General features: G+C 37.2%; 1 protein-coding gene across 5 annotated transcripts in view; it reads right to left on the bottom strand.

Annotated features, from left to right (window-relative positions):
- Window positions 1–20,065, bottom strand: part of DCC (DCC netrin 1 receptor) — a 984,533-nt gene that overhangs the window by 30,287 nt on the left and 934,181 nt on the right. For all 5 annotated transcript variants that reach the window (XM_064480349.1, XM_031441886.2, XM_064480347.1 and 2 more), the window contains 2 exons: window positions 8,800–8,955; window positions 1,246–1,458 (listed from right to left, as the gene is read on the bottom strand). In XM_064480349.1, coding sequence (XP_064336419.1) covers window positions 1,246–1,458; window positions 8,800–8,955 — 369 coding nt within the window. The remainder of the gene's footprint in view (window positions 1–1,245; window positions 1,459–8,799; window positions 8,956–20,065) is intronic.

Here is a 20,065-nt window from a genome sequence, read left to right as displayed (position 1 = left end):
GGAAAATTGGAAAGAAGAGACAGTTTACTAATAAGACATAGTGTCACTGAAAAAAAGAACAACATTAAAAGAAGACTTAAAAATGCGCAATGGAAATAAAAGAAAAATGAGATCTTGCCAACAGGGCGGTAGATGGGAGAATGCTTCTTCAAAGATGCTTGTTATTTGAGAGATTAGGTGCAGAGACAGAAGAATGGACTCTGTTTCCGTCTTTTAAGGATATAATATGCTCATTTAGGCTACATTGTGTCAGACTTTGTTTACAGCAGCTTTGGTATTACTGTAACTAGAAGAAATTAATAACTAGTAAATAACAGTGATAAGTGCTTTGTTCTGCCTGTTGTCAGGTGTTCTTCCTAAAATCAGGATTCTTTTGGGTCATTTTTTGTTATTGCAGATTGATTAGAAGATGGGTTGATTTCCAAACCTTGTGTTCCAAACCAAACATTACCACCACAGTAAAATTTTCATTTAAAATGGACGTTAGAACATCATTTCTAGCTTTTTTCCCTCTGGATAACATAGTCACTTAAAAAAACAAAAACAGAAACAAAAACCCAAACCCTTTTACGCCCAAACAGGACAGTCGACGCCATCTTCTCCCTAATCCCCAGCAGAAACAAAAAGGCGCTCTGGTCCAGCCTCAGGGTAATAGAATGAACCCTGCACTGGGAACTGGGGACCCTGGTTCTCCTCTCTGCTGCTTGATTTTCTTAGAAGGGAAGCATAGCGAAACTGTTCCTTTCTACCTAAGTTTCGGTTGCTCTATTTCTAAAATTAGGAAGTTAGGCTCAACACTGGTCTGTTACTCCTTCCTGGCCTTGCAACTCTGCAATAAGAACCCATGGAATTATGAGATTATATGCATTTCTCTAAAAAGTGATTTTGCAGGCTTTTGTACCTTTAACTCTAGCCTTGGAGACTGGCCTAAAATCCTAGGACCCACATGGCAAACAGAAGAACTTCTCCAGGATTCTCCAGTGGCCACACCTACAGCACATACCAAAAGTACCAGATTGGCCCTCAGGATCAATGAACAACTTTCTAAAGGAACGAAAGGCACCTGCAACCAGCCAGCTGCTTAGAAAACAGATACTTCAGAGCTGCAACACAACATCAGTAAGAGACACGAGCACACGCGGCACATAATCAATGTCAAAAGGACACCTTACATCCAGGAACCTTCATGCATTTTTCAGAGCCGCGGATAACAAAGCTTTTAAAAGTGAACACACGGGCACTTACCTGGCTGCGACAGAAGCGGTGTGTAAGGGACTTTCGGTTCTATTGCACTCATTGGTGGAGGTAGCAAAGGGTTAGCGAAGCTGCGGAGCGGGTGAGTCGGTCGGACGCAGGCCGTGGGGATGGTTCTGCTGGGCGCCTCCTCGCTGCTGGGGTGCTCAGCCTGCGCCGGGGGCAACATGGGTGGCTGCTGGGTGGTTGGTCCTTCACTCACCGCTGCAATGGAGACAAGAGAAGCCATTCATTATTCTAGGAGGATCAAAGCTGGCTTTCCCTAAGTCCCCCAAAGGAGCCTCCTCTGCATGAGTTCAGAGAGTTATGCCAGGATGTTCTTCAAGTTAAAAACATCCCCATCTCTCTACCCCCAGATATTTAGGGGATATGACAGCACTGCCTCTTTAAACAGCAGAAGTAGACCCAACAGGACAGGGATCTATCTTCCAGGAAGAGCAGTCAAATACATACAGCACTGACTATTGCCTCAACTGTCTGGGCCCTGTAATCATAGTGATGAAGCGAGAAAAAAAGAGTTATTTCTCCTTTCATAGGGTGCAATGTCAGTGAAATTCAGTGTCCCAGACCCGGCTACAGCTGCATTATTATCTACCAGCCAATATGCCAATTTTTCTATGATTTAAACATGCCGTGCCAACTGTCAAACAAATCAGAGTTACCGGGCGCTCAAGGAATTGCTCATGAAAAGATACAAGTAATAACATTATCATTATCGTCGGTAACAAAACAGAAGCACATCCATCTAAGAAGTTATATGAGGGATGACTCTGATGGAACAAGTCGCCTGGATGCAGAATTGCGACTTTTCCTCTTTGGTGGCAAACAGTGTAATTTTCGGTCAGATTATTACAGTTGAAGAGGCTTCACAGAGCCATCTGGGACAGCCTTTGCCTATTTGGACTGTTTTGTGTATGGAAACACATCTTTTCGCCAGAGAACTCAGTTGAGTCAAACTGAAATATTGGCCAGGCAGCTTCTCATGCTAACGACATTGTGATCTGACTTGATGCATTCACAGGGTCGCCAGGTCCAGGTTAAACTGCAAATGAAAAGAACTGCCTAGTCGGGATAAGTGTTGAAGAAAGAATATTTCTGATGATTTATTTCTTAAGGAACTTCTCTTAGGTAAGCTGGAAAAAAAAATGCAGTGATAGAAGATACTGTCTCACTTTTGAAAGAGGATTTTTAACCAGGAAATATACCTAGATAATTAGTTTGTGAGATAACCCTGAGACACCTCTCTGGGAGGCTCAGTGAGGTCAGCAAAGGGCAGAGGAGACAGAAAATCTGATCATGCCGAAGGGAGTGGAGATTAAAGATACGAAAGATCAAAACATAATATTAAAGATATGCAAAAGTGAAAGGCACCTGCAGAGGGCATTTGATATTGAAACTCGTTTTTCTATATTCAGAAAGGGTTCGAGGTCCTCCGGGTCACTGAGCAGCCTTCAGGGTTACCCTATTCAAAGATGGAGGCGGGGAGAGACAAGGGTTGGCTGAGGGTAAGATGTAGCCACATAGCAACCAGAATCAGAAAACAGGCAAAGACCTGATTAAAGAGTCCTTCAAGTAAGGAAAATGTAATCAAGACAGCGGACGGGCTAGGACTCCGAGGGCAAGGGGAGTTTGAAGAGAAGCACCTTCTCTCTAGGCTAGGAAGTCCTGCCAAAGCTGGAGGGGACAAGCAAACGTACACACAAGCTCAACGCTGAAGTGCGGAGCGGCAAGGGACACGTTAAGGCAAAGCTGTGGTGATGCTGGTTCAGGAAAAGGCAAAGGGGAATGGGGGCTTCAGGTGGACGCTATAAGGAGCCAAGTTGCTTTTAAGAATGTAAAGGAAAAGAGAAATGTGTGTACTTGTGGTCAATGAAGTCTGTGTAATTAAGCGGTTCAGAGCATATTTTTCGAAACAAAGAAAACTGCAGGTTTTACTCCAGACTCATATTTAGTCTAAAGGAACAAATGACCAAGGGTGAATCGTCCAGATGAAAACACGGCGTCTCTCAGCTCTCAATCAGAGCGAAGCGGCTGCGGGAACCCACACCTAGGTCCCTCTTTATTAACCAGCCAGTGGGCTGGATTTTTATTAAAGAGTCCATATCATCATATTAAAAATACCTCTCCAGGAAAAGAAATTTCACAATTTCCCTCAGAAATCCACCTGAACTATAATTCTCTCTATTGACGATTGGATTGCAGTAAATTCATATCATATTTTGAAAACTGCTTTAATTATATTACAGAAATGATACTGTTTAGTGATGTCTTTTCTTTATTCCTCCTGTCATGTTTTCCTTTCCTATTTATTCCACCTTTTTGACATGAAAGAGATCTGTGTTAAAACATTATCATGATCACAGATTTAATAAAACTTACATGCATTGTTTTAGTCTTCTAACATTTAGTTTCTTATTTATTTAAAAAAATAAAAATGCCATGCAGGCCTGGTCCTCTATCCCCAGGTTTCCAGCTGGCCACTGTGGCTCCTACTGGGAACATCACAGTGTGATTCTTGACTTTGAGGGAAATCATGGTGGCTTAATACCAATGGACCAGCTCTCTAGCAACATGCACTGGTGGAAATGGGAAGATCCAGCTTCAAAACTGAATGTATCAGTAATGCATAAGGAACTGTTTTTGTCTTGTTCAAAATCTTCATTTTGCCTAATACCTAATCCAACGCACAAGGTACAGGTTTTCCATAGACAAATTTATAAATCTTATATTTTACATAGAGCAAAAAAAAAAACATGCTTTTTAGAACTGGCTGACATTCAAGGTGGTGAATAACTTAAAACAAACACAGTGGCAACTATTCTGCTGGAGAAAAGCTCTCATTTCAGATGAGCCCGTTTGGCCAGTTCAAGTGCCAGCCTCAGGACACCCATGTGAAACAAACTGGCCCTGTGACATGACGTTTAGCTGTGCTAAGAGATCGGAAAGCAAAGAAACCCTCCTTTCACCTGCGAAGTGCAGCCTCCCTACAGTTCAGAGACTAATGGGAGAATCCAGTGCGTACTGGCAAGGCACCGCTTTTCAGATGATGAAATGGTAGGAATTCATTGTACAAATAGCACACAATTACACAGCAGAGTCAAATCCCAAGGCACTTTATAATAATTAATGTCAACACATAAATAATTGCTATGGAATAACTGGCAAAAATACTGCAAAAATGGAAATGAGGATTTTTCTTCTATCTAAAATTGTAATATTTGAAAGATACACAGCACACCGCTAAGTCTAGGCAAAGACCCCTCAAGACATGAACATTTCTAGGAACTAAATTTGCTCATTAATCTCAGATGAACAGCATCATGAAATAATTCTGAGTAACCCCAATTTCTCATATCTTGGATTTTTTTTTAAAAGACCCTAGAGAAAAATTCATGAACTTCATTGTGCTGATTTTATTGAGGGCAAGTCCCATTCGTTAATTGATTTCCAAATTCGGGGAGAGGTGAGACAGAAAAATAGCATGGATAAAGCTTTCTCAGTAACTAAGACAATGCCGACACTGAAAACAATAGTGGAAATCATCAACCTTTCTCTAGCACCTGTTTCAAAGATGAGGCACTGGGGGCACTGATTTTATAGTGATTTGTAGAAATGAGACCTCAAGATTACTATTTGAGGTTTTCAAAATATAGCACCGTTCCTTGTTCCCCAAAGTACAGTTCCTTTGCCTCTTGAAGCTAAGAGCAGAACTGCAGTATACTGGTAGGAAGAGGAGGGACTGGTCCATCGCGACTGTATAAATCGTTATCTGTGCATCACCGAGTATGTGTAATGCAGATGTGGTAGCCCTGTGTCTTCCCTCTCCTTCTGGGCAGGGAGGAATTCAGCTTTGTTTGTGAGTTCAGAGAGCAACAGGTCTTCAGGGGCAGGGTTTTAGTGATGAATCATCTCTCATAAAACTCCAAAGTCTTTCTGATAACTTTGGGGGAAGGAGAGTTTCCACATTTTGCACAGTCAAATTTTCTTTTCCTTTGTGTGCCTTTTGCTGTTTTTCAAGGTGACTAATAAGACATCTCCAGCCAGAGACATGAAATGTTTTCTGCTTGAGAGAGAACAGGGCTGTTCAGTGTTCTCCAAGGCACTTAGAAACCAATACTGAATGGCTGGGAGTTAACTGTTTCTGACAGTGATTTAGAGAATATTTAGTTTCCTAGAAAAGAGGGTGCTTATTCTACTTTTTCCTTTTCTAAGCCATCCCCTGGAAACACATATTAGTTCCTATTCCTTTTGCACTGCACATAGCTTTGCTCGAAAAACACTTGAAGAATGGCTGAATACATATTTTAAAAATCTATGAAATCTTGGCCAGGAGCAGAATGTCTATGCCTTTTGATTTTAGATGAGGGTCAGGAATTACTAAGCTAGGCCTTCTGTTAAGAATCATTTATTTATATACCTTTATATAATAGTTACATTATCTATTTTATATTTGCATTATATGTTATATAATAGTTATAAAACTGAATTTATTTAATCATCCTTACTTTTAAATAAATGAACAAAATAAAAACTCGACTAAAGAGACTAAATCTATCTGTTTATTAGTTTGGAGGAATTTTTTCCCTCCAGTTTTTGCACACAACTCTATTCTGTAGACGTGATGTGCAGTGAGAAAAAGGAAAATAAATCTAATTCTCTCTTGGCAGATCTTTGATGCCTTTTAATTCTAACCTTGCTACATCTAGATGATTTATGATTTCTTAGAGCTGTCCCTGTTGGGTTAGAAAAAATATAGCTACCCCCAGAAATATATTTTATTGCTGTTACCATCTTATCTGTTACGAGAGAGCCTATCTCACAGGAGCTGCTGAGTCTCCTGTTCTTAACTAAGAGAAGAATGCCGTAAAATCGATTTTAAAATGCTGTGCTTGAAGGAAAAAAAAAAGTCAAATGGCATAGGAAAAATCACCAGGGTATATGTAATAGCTTGAGAGTCTCTCTCCATGTCTACTTCTCTTAAAACGAATCAGAATACAAAATCAATATTCAAAAATCAGTTGCATGTCTATATACTAACAACAAATTATTAGAAAGAAAAATTAGAAAAACATTCTCTTTTATAATAGCATCAAGAGAACAAAATACTTAGAAATAAATTTAGCCAAGGAAGCCAAAGAACTCTACACTAAAAACTACAAGATTTGATCAAAGAAATTGAATAAGCCATAAAAAACCTAAAAAGACATCCCATGTTCCTGAATTGGAAGAAGGTCATATTGTTAAAATTACTACCCAAAGCCATCTATATGTCAGTGCAATCCCTACTAAAATTCCAATGTCATTTTCACAGAAATAGAAGAAAAAAAAAAAAAAAACCTAAAATTTAAATGGAACCCTGAATAGCCAAAAACAATCCTGAGAACAAAGCTGGGGGCATCATAGTTCCTGATTTCAAGCTATCCTACAAAGCTATAGTAATCAAAACAGTATGATATTGGCATAAAAACAGACACAGACACCAATGGAACAGAACTGAGAGCCCAAATATACCCCCACATATACAGTCAACTAATACTTAACAAGGGATCCAATTATATACTCTGGGGAAAGAACAGTGTCTTCAATAAATGATGGTGGGAAAACTGGATAGTCACATATAAAAAAATGAAACTGAACTCTTATCTTGCACCATATGCAAAAACAACTCAAAATGGATTAAAGACTTAACACCCGAAAGTATAAAACTCCTGGGAGAAAACTTAAGACATTGGTCTTGGCAGTGATTTTTTTTTTTTTAATTTGACACAAAAAACAAAAGTAATAAAAGCAAAAATAAGCAAGTAGGACAACATCACATTAAAAAGCTTCTACACAGAAAAGATAACCATTAAAAAATGAAAAGGTAAGGGGAGAAAATACTTACAAATCAAATATCTGATAAGTGGTTAATATCCAAAATGTACCAAGAACGCATACAATCAACAACAGAAAGACAAACAATCTGATTAAAACATGATCACAGGAACGGAATGGATATTTTTCCAATGAGGATATACAAAAGACCAACACACACATGAAAAGGCGCTCAACATCGCTAATCATTAGGGAAACGCAAATCAACACCACGATGAGTTGTCACCTCACACCTGTTAGAATGGCTAAAATAAAAAAGACAAGAGATAAGAAGCATTGGCAAGGATGTGGGGAAAGGAACACTTTTGCACTATTGGTGGAAATTTAAATTGGTGCAGCTGCTATGGAAAACAGGATGAGGTTCCGTAGAAAATTAAAAAGTAAACAATCATATGATCCAGCCGTCCCACTTCTGGGTAGAGCCAATGGAAGTGAAGACAGGATATCAAAGAGATATCTATATTGCCATGCTTTTATTCAGTACTATTCACAAGATCCAAAACATGGAAACAGCTAAGTTTTTGTCAAGGATGAATGGATAAAGAAGTTGTACTATATATCTATGTATCTATCTATATCCATCCATCTATCTGTCTACACATATATAATATTGGTTGGGGGAGGTAGTTGGGTTTATTTTTAGAGGAGGTACTGGGGATTGAATCCAGGACATCATGCTTGCTAGGCATGTGCTCTACTACTTAAGCTATACCCTCCCTTGCACATATATAATATTATTCAGCCATGAGAAAGAAGGACATCCAGCCCTTTGCAATAACATGGATAGACCCTGAGGACATGATGCTGAGTGAAATAAGCCAGACAGAGAAAGACAAATACTATATGACATCACTTACATGTGGAATCTAAAAAAGCCAAACTCATAGTAATAGAGACTAGAATAATGTTTACCAGCGGCTGGGAGATGAGAGAAAAAGGGAACTAGTGTTCAGAGTACAAACTTCCAACTATAAGATGAGTAAGTTATGGGGATCTAATGAACAACATAGTGATGATAGCGAATGATACTGTATTATCTTGATACACTTGAAAGTTGCTAAGAGAGTAGCTCTTAAATGTTTCATCACAAGAAAGAAATGCTTATTATGTGACATGATGGGGTGTTGGTTAAGGCTACAGTGGTAATCATTTTGCAGTATGTAAGTGTATGAAATCAACACATTGTACACCTTAAATTTATACAATGTTATATATGCCAATTATATATTGTTTCATCCAGGTATTGGTTCATCAGGAATCAATGAGACATCTTGAATTATAACCAACAGACACTTAAATAAGAATATGTTGGAGGACAGTCACTTGCTTATTAACTTTCCAGTTAAGAGAACAAATTAATTTCAAGCACCCATTACATATTAATTACAAGCATCACTGTTTTACTGAACCAGTTAACCTTTGTTTCCCCCACAACTGCCCATATTGTCAGTGCAATGGACAGTGGAAACATTCCTAGAGAAACAGCCCAAAAGTGTGTAAGCAAAGTCCAAAAAACTGACCATGCAGGAAAAGACAAGTCTAGGACCCAGGCCATAGGTAAATCAATCTTTCCAAAAGAAAAGAACATAAAAATGCTATACACTTGACAAGACATCCTTGGTACTACTCATTTGTTCTTAGTAATAAGAAAGGAAAATGCAATATACTGACTTTTTCCTGCTCCGAAACCTCGGTCCACTGACAGTGTTGGGAACGGCACCGGCCGGAGGCTGAACTGCGGGTGGGGGTATCCACACGTGGGCGATGGAAGGATTCCTGGGTACTGGGCACTTTCTAGGGTTGGCACAGGGATGGCACTCACAACAGCTGCAAAACAAAGATATTGTCATTGTTATTTTAAATCCTATGTATTCACCTAACAAGCAAAAAGGAAACGACTAAATGTTTATATCTTCAAATCCATGCACATTCTTCATGGCATCACGTAGTTTCCTCTCTTTCCAGAAAGTCCCTTTCTTACTTTTGAAGAGACAGCTCACTCCTCAAACATCTTACTAGGGAGCAGTACCCTGAGGTTTAAAACTTTCCATGGTTTCAAACAAAGAAATAATCTGCCACCATAAAGCCACCTTAAGGCTTCCTGGTTTTTCTTTAGTTTAGTTTAGCTTTTGTCTTATTCTTTCTCTTAGGCAAGAACGATGGCATGAGAAATAATGGGTTGTTCAGAAATGGAATATATTATAGAAAACGAGCTGAGGAAATGGGAATTTTCTGTTAATCCTGTGAAAGGAGGTAATGCTTTGGAGATCTACAGTCTGGAGAGAAAACAGCAGGGTATATTCTAAATAATTGCACTGAAGATTTATATTTAAATAGAAAGAAAATACTTTCAAACAGGCAGAAGACTGCAACTTATTGAAACATTCATTGAAATGCAACTAAATGTTTTCTGGGAATACTAGGCATTTTTAAAAGTTACATTGCCTTAAACCCACAGACAGTATCTTACAAAATATTTTCTATGTTTAGTGAGCATTCCAATTACTCAAATACCTCTTGAATTATACCATATTATGGAATATTTACTCTAACTGTAGTTTATCTTCCTCTTATAAAATGTTTAGTATTCCTTATCTCTTATTAACAAAAAATAAAATTTAAGCTAGCTACTGGAATGATCAATTTCAATATTACATTCCTGTCTATTACATTAATACAGTTATTTCTATTATACACATGGTTTTTTATTTAATTACACCCTAATGCCAATTGCTGGAGTTCAGCATGCACAGCAATGCACATTTACCAAAGGAACTTTTTTTTAAATCTCATTCCTCTTATGTAAGTAATTTCATCATCAAGATACAGATTCTATTGCATTACTGTAAATTAGTTAGGGGGATATTGATGGGAATACAATCATAGTTGGAGATTTGAACACTGCATTAACATCACTAGAAAGATCTTCCAGACAGAAAATAAACAAGGCAACAGAGAAATTAAATACTACAATAGAAAAACTAGATTTGGTGGATATTTTCAGAGCATCACACCCCCCAAAAATAGGATATACATTCTTTTCAAGTGCACATGGAACATTTTCCAGGATCGATCATGTACTTGGGCACAAAAGAAACCTCAACAATTTTAAGAAGATAGAAATTATCTCAAGCATCTTTACTGATCACAATGCCATGAAACTGGAAATCAACAACAGAGAAACAAAGGAGAAAAAAAGGAAAGCATGGAGATTAAACAATATGTTATTGAAAAAACAATGGGTCAATGAGGAAATCAAAGCTGAAATTAAAAAATACCTTGATACAAATGACAATGAAAGCACAACCACTCAAAATCTATGGGACACAGCAAAGGCAGTGCTAAGAGGGAAGTTTATAGCGATACAGGCCTTCCTAAAAAAAGAACAATCTCAAATAAACAATTTAACCCACCAGCTGAATGAATTAGAAAAAGAAGAACAAAAAGCCCCAAAAGGCAGCAGAAGGAAGGAAATTATAAAGATCAGGGAGGAAATAAATACAATAGAGATTAACAAGACCATAGAAAAAAATCAACCAAACCAAAAGCTGGTTTTCTGAAAAAGTAAATAAAATCGACAAACCTCTGGCCAAACTCACAAAGAAGAAAAAAGAGAGAGCACAGATTAGCAAAATAAGAAAGGAAAATGGAGAAATTACAACAAATAAAATAGAAATACAGAATATCATATGAGAATATTATGAAAAACTATATAGAACCAAACTGGATAACCTAGAGGAGATGGACAAGTTTCTGGAAACATACTGTCCACCAAGACTGAATCAAGAAGAAACTGACCAATTGAACAATCCGATCACTAGAAAGGAAATAGAAATAGCAATTAAAAACCTCCCTACAAATAAAAGTCCAGGACCGGACGGCTTCACCGGGGAATTCTACCAAACATACAAAGAAGAACTCATACCAGTCCTTCTCAAACTCTTCCAGACGATTGAAAAGGAGGGAATACTCCCAAACTCATTCTATGAAGCCACCATCACCCTGATACCAAAACCAGGAAAAGACACTACAAAAAAAGAGAATTATAGGCCAATATCACTGATGAACACAGACGCCAAAATCCTCACCAAAATATTAGCAAATAGAATCCAACAGCACATAAAAAAGATCATACATCATGACCAAGTGGGGTTCATCCCAGGGACACGAGGGTGGTTCAACGTATGCAAATCAATCAATGTAATACATCACATCAACAAGAGAAAGGACAAAAACCACATGATCATCTCAATAGATGCAGAAAAAGCATTTGATAAAATTCAACACCCATTTATGATAAAAACTCTCGCCAAAGTGGGTACAGAGGGAACATATCTCAACATAACAAAAGCTATATATGACAAACCTACAGCCAGCATAGTACTCAATGGTGAAAAACTCAAAAGCTTCCCACTAAAATCTGGGACAAGACAAGGATGCCCAGTATCACCACTCCTATTCAACATAGTCATGGAAGTCCTAGCCACAGCAATCAGGCAAGAGAGAGAAATAAAAGGGATCCAAATTGGAAAAGAAGAGGTAAAAGTGTCACTATATGCCAACGACATTACTATATATAGAAAACCCTAAAAGGTCCACACAAAAACTACTAGAGCTGATTGAAGAATTCAGCAAGGTAGCAGGTTACAAAATTAACGTTCAAAAATCAGTTGCATTTCTTTACACTAATGATGAATCAACAGAAAAAGAAAGTAAAGAAACAATCCTCTTTAAAATAGCACCCAAAGTAATAAAATATCTGGGAATAAATCTAACCAAGGAGGTGAAAGAATTATACACAGAAAACTATAAACCATTGATGAAGGAAATTAAAGAAGACTTTAAAAAATGGAAAGATATCCCATGCTCTTGGATTGGAAGAATCAATATTGTTAAAATGGTCACACTGCCCAATGCAATCTACAGATTTAATGCAATCCCTATCAAATTACCCAGGACATATTTCACAGAACTAGAACAAATCATAATAAAATTTATATGGAACCATCGAAGACCTAGAATTACCAAAGCATTACTGAAGAGAAAGAAAGAGGCTGGAGGAATAACTCTCCCAGACTTCAGAGAATACTATAGAGCTACAGTCATCAAGACAGCATGGTATTGGTACAAAAACAGACATATAGACCAATGGAACAGAATAGAGCCCAGAAATGAACCCACAGACTTTTGGTCAACTAATCTTAGACAAAGGAGGCAAGAATATACAATGGAATAACAGTCTCTTCAGCAAATGGTGTTGGGAAAATTGGACAGCAGCATGTAAAACAATGAAGCTAGAACACTCCCTTACACCATATACAAAAATCAACTCAAAATGGATCAAAGACTTAAATATAAGACAAGATACAATAAACCTCCTAGAGGAAAACATAGGCAAAACATTATCTGACATACATCTCAAAAATTTTCTCCTAGAAGAAATAAAAGCAAGAATAAACAAATGGGACCTAGTGAAACTTACAAGCTTCTGCACAGCAAAGGAAACCAGAAGTAAAACAAGAAGACAACCTACAGAATGGGAGAAAATTTTTGCAAATGAAACCGACAAAGGCTTGATCTCCAGAATATATAAGCAGCTCATATGACTCAATAAGAAAAAAATAAACAACCCCATCCAAAATGGGCAGAAGACCCAAACAAGCAATTCTCCAAGGAAGACATACAAATGATCAAAAGGCACAAGAAAAAATGCTCAATATCGCTAATTATCAGAGAAATGCAAATCAAAAACTACAATGAAGTATCACCTCACACCAGTCAGAATGGCCGTCATTCAAAAATCCACAAATGACAAATGCTGGAGAGGCTGTGGAGAAAGGGGAACTCTCCTACACTGCTGGTGGGAATGCAGTTTGGTGCAGCCACTATGGAAAACAGTGTGGAGATTCCTCAAAAGACTAGGAATAGACTTACTGTATGACCCAGGAATCCCACTCCTGGGCTTGTATCCAAAAGGAACCCTACTTCAGGATGACACCTGCACCCCAATGTTCATAGCAGCACTATTTACAATAACCAAAACATGGAAACAGCCTAATTGTCCATCAACAGGTGACTGGATAAAGAAGAGGTGGTATATTTATACAATGGAATACTACTCAGCCATAAAAACCGACAGCATAACGCCATTTGCAGCAACATGGATGCTCCTGCAGAATGTCATTCTAAGTGAAGTAAGCCAGAAAGAGAAAGAAAAATACCATATGAGATCGCTCATATGTGGAATCTAAAAAACAAAAACCAAAAACAAACAAACAAAAACAAAGCATAAATACAGGACAGAAATAGACTCATAGACATAGAATACAGACTTGTGGTTGTCAGGGGGGCGGATGGTGGGAAGGCATAGACTGGGATTTCAAAACTGTAGAATAGATAAACAAGATTATACTGTATAGCACAGGGAAATATACACAAAATCTTATTGTAGCTCACAGAGAAAAAAATGTGACAATGAGTGTGTATATGTCCATGTATGACTAAAAAATTGTGCTGAACACTAGAATTTGACACAACATTGTAAAATGATTATAAATAAAAAATGTTAAAAAAATAAAATATTTTAACTTAAAATGCAGATTAGATTACACTTTAAATTAAAAGGACTGCTTCTAGTAAACTAGCTTTTAAAACTGCATTCCAGGATTTATTTCCCAATATATTTGTAACACTCCTTGAAGCGCATCTTAACATGTTTATTTAAATTGAAAAATAAAGTCAGATTTTTTTCAGATAAAAAGTTTGATTGACTGATTCGACAATGAGGATTAACTCTTAAGTATGTTAAATTATGGGTGTTTTACGTGAATTGAATAAAGATATGTATTAAACATTTACTAGGATAAAACATTTAAAAAAATTATGTTAGTAAAGATATGTGATGTTTCAATGTTTCTAATCCTGCCTCAGCATATTGTACACACAAAGTACCTCTAAGTGAAAAAAAATTTGCAGGTGTTATTTTATGATTACTTTGCAAGTCTTGGTAAAGCTTTTTACAGTTATATCTCCTAGACAATTAGAAAGTAAGTAACTTGAATGAGTAACAAATACTTTTAAAAGTTAGGTGGTTTCTAAAGCTTTTAATTCCCCCCAAAATTGAAGGAGGGCATTATCTAGTTGTTATTTGAAATATTATTAAAAATAGCTTTGTTCACAGAGTAAGTTTTGACATGTAATTGGAAAGTTTAAATCATTGAATAATTACTACAAAAATCTCTTATAACTGTACAAAAAAGCTTCATTCACGTCATTAAGCGATAGAATTCTAATAAAACTTTGTATACAATTGTGCAGAAATACTAATTGTAATGTTGACACAATACTGAAAAAAAATAGCAGTTAAAGACCTGTGGTTATCTAAGTTTATAATACAAATCTAACACCTCGGTTTATAAAAATATTCTGTTTCAAAGTAGTAAGATTGATGACCAACAAAAGATAATCACAGAAACAGATGACATTTGTATATTATTCTGTGGGGACAATGAATTGTAGGTACTAGTTCACGGAAAAAATGAGTGATACAAACTTTTCTCTGTAAAAGAGGTGCTTTCTCGTGTATTTTATAAATGGATGATGGTGGTCATCAAAATGCTATGATATTTTTATGTTTCTGGCTTTATTTAAAAGAGTGTAACACCAGAACAATTACACTGTTCACAGACATTTAACATAATATTTTAAATGTTAAATTAAAAATATGTGCAATGATACAAAGCTTTTATGAATTATTTTGGGGAGGATTTAAATTAAAAAATTGAGACTAAATAGTATATGGTACCACACATAAAGGTGCTTTACAAACAAAAACATATTTTATAAAGCTGTGGCATACAGACACAGAAACAGACTCCAGCAAAAGGGAAAGAAATACAATGACAAGGAAATTTTTAAAAAGAATCAGAAATTCAAGCCAGACACCAGCCCAAATAATTATAAATTCCTTAAAGAAAAAGGTTATAATTTTGTCGTTTTCGTGTTTGTCACAGTGCAGTGCTAGAGATATACTTCACATTTTTCAAGGGAGTTAAGAAGAAGGAGTTTCTAGAACTAATATTAGAAATCTGTCATTTTAACCCACTGGAGATTTTTTAAAGTGGTCTGATGTATTATTTCGTCTCCTGGTGTGTATAATTACTGTACTAGTAATAGTAATAATAATAATACTAGCAATAATAGATTTGAACACATTGTAAATAAGAGCTGTATAATAACATCAAGTCTGTATTCATGTAACTCAAAATCCCAGTGGCTGAAGCAGTCAGTTTAATGAATTCACACATCTTACTGATCAAAATGAGATCGCTGCATAGTCATTAAGGCTGACTGCCAAATTGCAAAGCCTTCCCTGTGTTGACAACTTTTTCTCATAAATACATGTGATGACGATAGTCTCCCTTCGATACAGAAGGCACCCACTTTACAAATTGTGCATGTTTTAATCAATATCGTTATCTGGATTTAACCAATATTTTATAATACTTTTAGAAAAAGAACGTCATAAATATCTCCTGGTTGGAGCTGAATACATTTGAATAGAGAAACATGAAATAATTTGGCAAGTCACAGGTTCTGTATAGTTAGAGAGCTGAGAGAACCCAAGAGACTAAATTTATATTTAAGTTCTAAGTCTTTCATTACGGAAGAAAAGAAATTTTACTTTCTGTGAGTTCTGCCTTTTGACTACTGACCTGGGTACAAAAGGTTTGCAAATAATACAAGGTTTTTTAAAAACCAGAGATCTGTTGTATGTGTCTGCATCTCGAAGCTGCCCATGGTTCTGTTCCCTGACATGAAATAGAATGGTCAGTATTCCAAAGCTTTGGTTTTGAAGTATTTCGATCCGTGATTCTTTCCTAAAAGGGCACGGATGTCTGTACTTACTTATAAAACTGTTGTTGCAAAACTAATCATTCTGAAATAAGTTGGACCCAGCACTGTGTATTAAAGTGCATTGTGGTATTTTCCCTCAGATGTCAGTTTTGAGAGCCAGAAACACATGCGTACGTGCGTGTGCACACACGTACACTCACTACAGTTCAAAGCAGTCACCGCACTGCTATGTTTACGTAAAACAGCTGAGAGAGTGATACCACCAAGCATTTTCAATAAATCTATGCTCTGTGGCCAAATATGACAAGAAATCTGTCCTGACACAGCTTGCTGACAACTGAATTTATATCTCACCCTGAAGCATGAAGATTTCTCAAGTGGAAATTTCCTCACCAAATTACTTAGTTCCCTGAACAGGGCACACTGATATTCAAAAACTTCTTATAACATTCTTAAAAATTTTTAGCACTAAATGTGACCTATAGGAAATCTAAAGTAGAGATTTTATTTTTAAAGCTATGATTGTAAAAAAGAAGGCCCTCTGGATATTTCTCAACATGATACTTGACAGAACTGAGAGATTTGTTGAGGAGGAGAGGTAGACAAACATAAGAGTGAAGATAAGAATACTTGAAGTGCAAAGAGTTTAACTGAAATGATTTCTCAGTCTGCCTCTCTTTACCGTCTCTTTTCTGTAATGACTTACAGGTCATTTGGACTATTTGGAAATTCAGTGGCCAGCGCCCTTGATAAATATTGTTACCTCCTTCACATTTTCAAGTGTCCTTTGACGAGCAATTGTCACTGACTGGCATCTGCACATATCCACAACCTCTATCAAATTCCCTTTTAGGAAAATAGTGAACCATTCACAACTATGTGTTCTGTAGTTGTTCTTAACATAGTCATACGGAGCCCAGGCATGAAGGTCAAACGGCCTGGGTCCACTACCTAGTTCTGTCACCTGGTGGGAGTGTCACAGTCGGTACCTAAGATGCCTCCCCGTGATTCCCTCATCACGATATTCACATCCTGGCGGAGTTCCCTGCCAGGTTCACCAGGGTTGGTCTGGTGACCAACAGGCTGCAACAGAAGGGATGGTATGTCACTTCCAAAATCAGGTCACATGAGATGCTCCTCACCCTTTGTGCTCTCTCTCTCTCTCTCTGATTACTCACTCTGGAGGAAGTCAGAAGTCCTATATGGAAGGCTCTGAGCCAGCACTGTGTATTCCTGACCCTCAGAAGCTATTGAAAAAAAAAAAATGACTGTTTTATATTGCTACATTTTGGAGCTAATTTGTCAAGCAGTAGTTGGTAACTGTACCTTGACTTGAGAGGATATATAAGGTCTATTTCTTAGTTTCCTTATCTGTAAATGGTGATGATCACAGTACCAACTGTATGGTGTGGCTGGGAGGACTAAAGAGATCATCCAGACAGAAGTGCAGCAGAGTGAGGAGTCAGGAGTCAGCACGTCAGAAATGCTGATTATTGACATAAATCTACCGCATTCCAATAGATCTGGCCCAAGACTGAGCTGAATACCATTTAACAGAAAATAGTTTAAATCACCATTCTTGTGTCTTTGACCTTGATTATGTGATGATTTCACAGGTGAATGCATATGTCTAAACTTACTAGATGGTATACATTAAATATGTACAATTTTATATATATCAATTATATCTCAATAAAATTGCTAAAAAATAAGTTTAAAAATTTTTAAATATGATCCCTTAAAATATAAGCTAATTTTTTCACAGAGATACTGAAAATTATTATCATTAAAACATAGTTATATTTTAAAAATGCTGTCTTACACTTGAAAAAAAGTGCAATACATTAAGATAAAGGCAACTAAATAAATAGTGGTTTTTAACTCAAATTTGAACCTGGGGGTTATGGCACTGTAAGATTTATGAGATTAGAAAAGAAAGCTCTTTCTCTGAAGGAGGAAAATAACAGGAATTATGATTATAAAACCAAATCTGGGCTCCAACTCTGGTTCAGTCATTTATGAGCTAAATGGAAGGCCCTTAGTTTACCTAAGTCTCGAGGACCCATTTTTTGTGTGGTTTCTACACACTTTACAAGATGAGATATGATGTGGGGATGACCAGACCAGTGACTGCCACAGGGCAGCTATGAAAATGTCCTAAGATTAAATGGAGTTCACCGTGAGCAGGGAACTTTAAGACCCTGACAGCCTCCTACAGCCTTCACTCACTTCTACTTCTCAACTTCTGAAGTCCAGAAATCTGAAATAGCTGTGAACATCTGAGTACACATTTTGACCCCATGAGCATCAGACGGATGGGACCGCAGGAAAGGGAGACTCTGATCTGGGTCCAGAGGAAGCCTTTGAGAGGAGCTTCCTTCTCTGAGGTATCACACTGCTTCCTTCTCTGCACACCAGTGACTTTCCCAAGGCACCGTGAGCCATCTTTCATAAGTTACCCCAGATCACTCAAAAGACTTGACTCAGATGAGAAAGGTCCTGGAGTAAAAGATAGTGCGTTTTGTTGTAGAACTTCCTTAATTCCTAATGTCTTAGAGAGAACTGGGCGGCAGAAACCTAGAAAAAGCCAGGGGTCTTTCAGGCCCATCCACGTTGCTGCAAGTGGCAGTGTTTTATTCTATTTTTATTCTGAAATAAGTCAGACAGAGAAAGACACATACTATATAATATCACTTACACATAGACTCTAAAATAACACAAATGAATCTATATACAAAACAGAAACAGACTCATGGAGAAAACAAACTTACGGTTACCAAAGGGGAGAAGGAGGGACGGAGGGAGAAATTAGGGATATGGGATTAACAGATACAAACTACTACACATAAAATAGATAAAAACCAAGGATTTACTATAGAGCATAGGGAATTATATTCAATATCTTGTAATGACCTATACTGGAATATATTCTGAAAAAATAACTGAATCACTTTGCTGTACTCTTGAAACTAATACAATAAGTCAACTATACTTCAACAACAAAAAAAAGCAAGGGATCTTTATTTTTCATATTGCTCTAAAAAACCTTTCTAAAAGCTATGTTTGTATTCCTTTGTACTCCATCATCCAAAATTCTTTCCTTCCACCAACTCTTTGTCAGCTCCCTTCTTGATTATCTCTGTATCTCTGATAATCAAGCTATTTGCTTTCTGCCTTGGAAAATCGTTCCTAAAAACACAACTCTGTATTCTCCATAGGCACCTTTTTGAGCTTAAAAGCCATACCTTAACCACATCTGCCCCATCCTACCAACCTAATGGTTTTGCTAATCCAGTAAAATTACTGATCAATTAATTTTATTTAAAAAATACCAAGAGACAACCTCTGTGTCTTCAACCCTCAGTCATCAACAACTGTTACACAAAGTCCAAAGGCATTTACACAGCACAGTGGGAGCTACAGAGGCACATTAAAAGATAAAAATTAAAATGACCTCCTGCAGAAACTCATAGTTAAGAGGAGGAATTAAGTAGGACATTCAAGATGCAAAGATAAAGACTTAAGAACGTTATCAAATTATCATGTAGAATCATGCATTAGGTAATGAGATCATCTCTAAAGCAAATTTAAATGAGCTTTGACCTTTCTGCTCCTTGACACGCCACTGCTGCCACAGTTCTCGGCAGCAGGAAATCTGTATGCATTGGTGTTTATGGGTAAGTTGTTTGCACTTATTACTCCTAAGAAAGCATTCTCAATCACATGCGGGCGTCTGCAAGGGCTGCAGGGTGATGGAATGAAAAGTCCAGCTCCAGAAGCCTGTGGAGCTGGGACCAGGCTTAGGATACCGGCTTCTTAGACCACGCATGGAAGGGTCACACAAGGATTCTGACTTGGAATCAAACGTTCTAGAGGTAGGACTTACCCTCTTATGGTTCAGTCCATCTGTGTACAAGAGGGCCCTCTGGTATTACAGCACCTCCAAACAATACAATTCCAGTTTTTAAAATCTGCTTTTTCTCATGTAGCTTTATTTCACTTTTCAATGGCTTCTCTAACTCACTGAATTCTGCAGGCAAGTGACTAAAGCAGACAGTGGAAATGGAAGAAAAAGAGTTGG

This window comes from Camelus dromedarius, chromosome 28 (assembly GCF_036321535.1).
Source record: "Camelus dromedarius isolate mCamDro1 chromosome 28, mCamDro1.pat, whole genome shotgun sequence".
In the NCBI taxonomy this organism is placed as follows: Eukaryota; Metazoa; Chordata; class Mammalia; order Artiodactyla; family Camelidae; genus Camelus; species Camelus dromedarius.
This window is presented reverse-complemented; position numbering and strand designations above follow the sequence as displayed.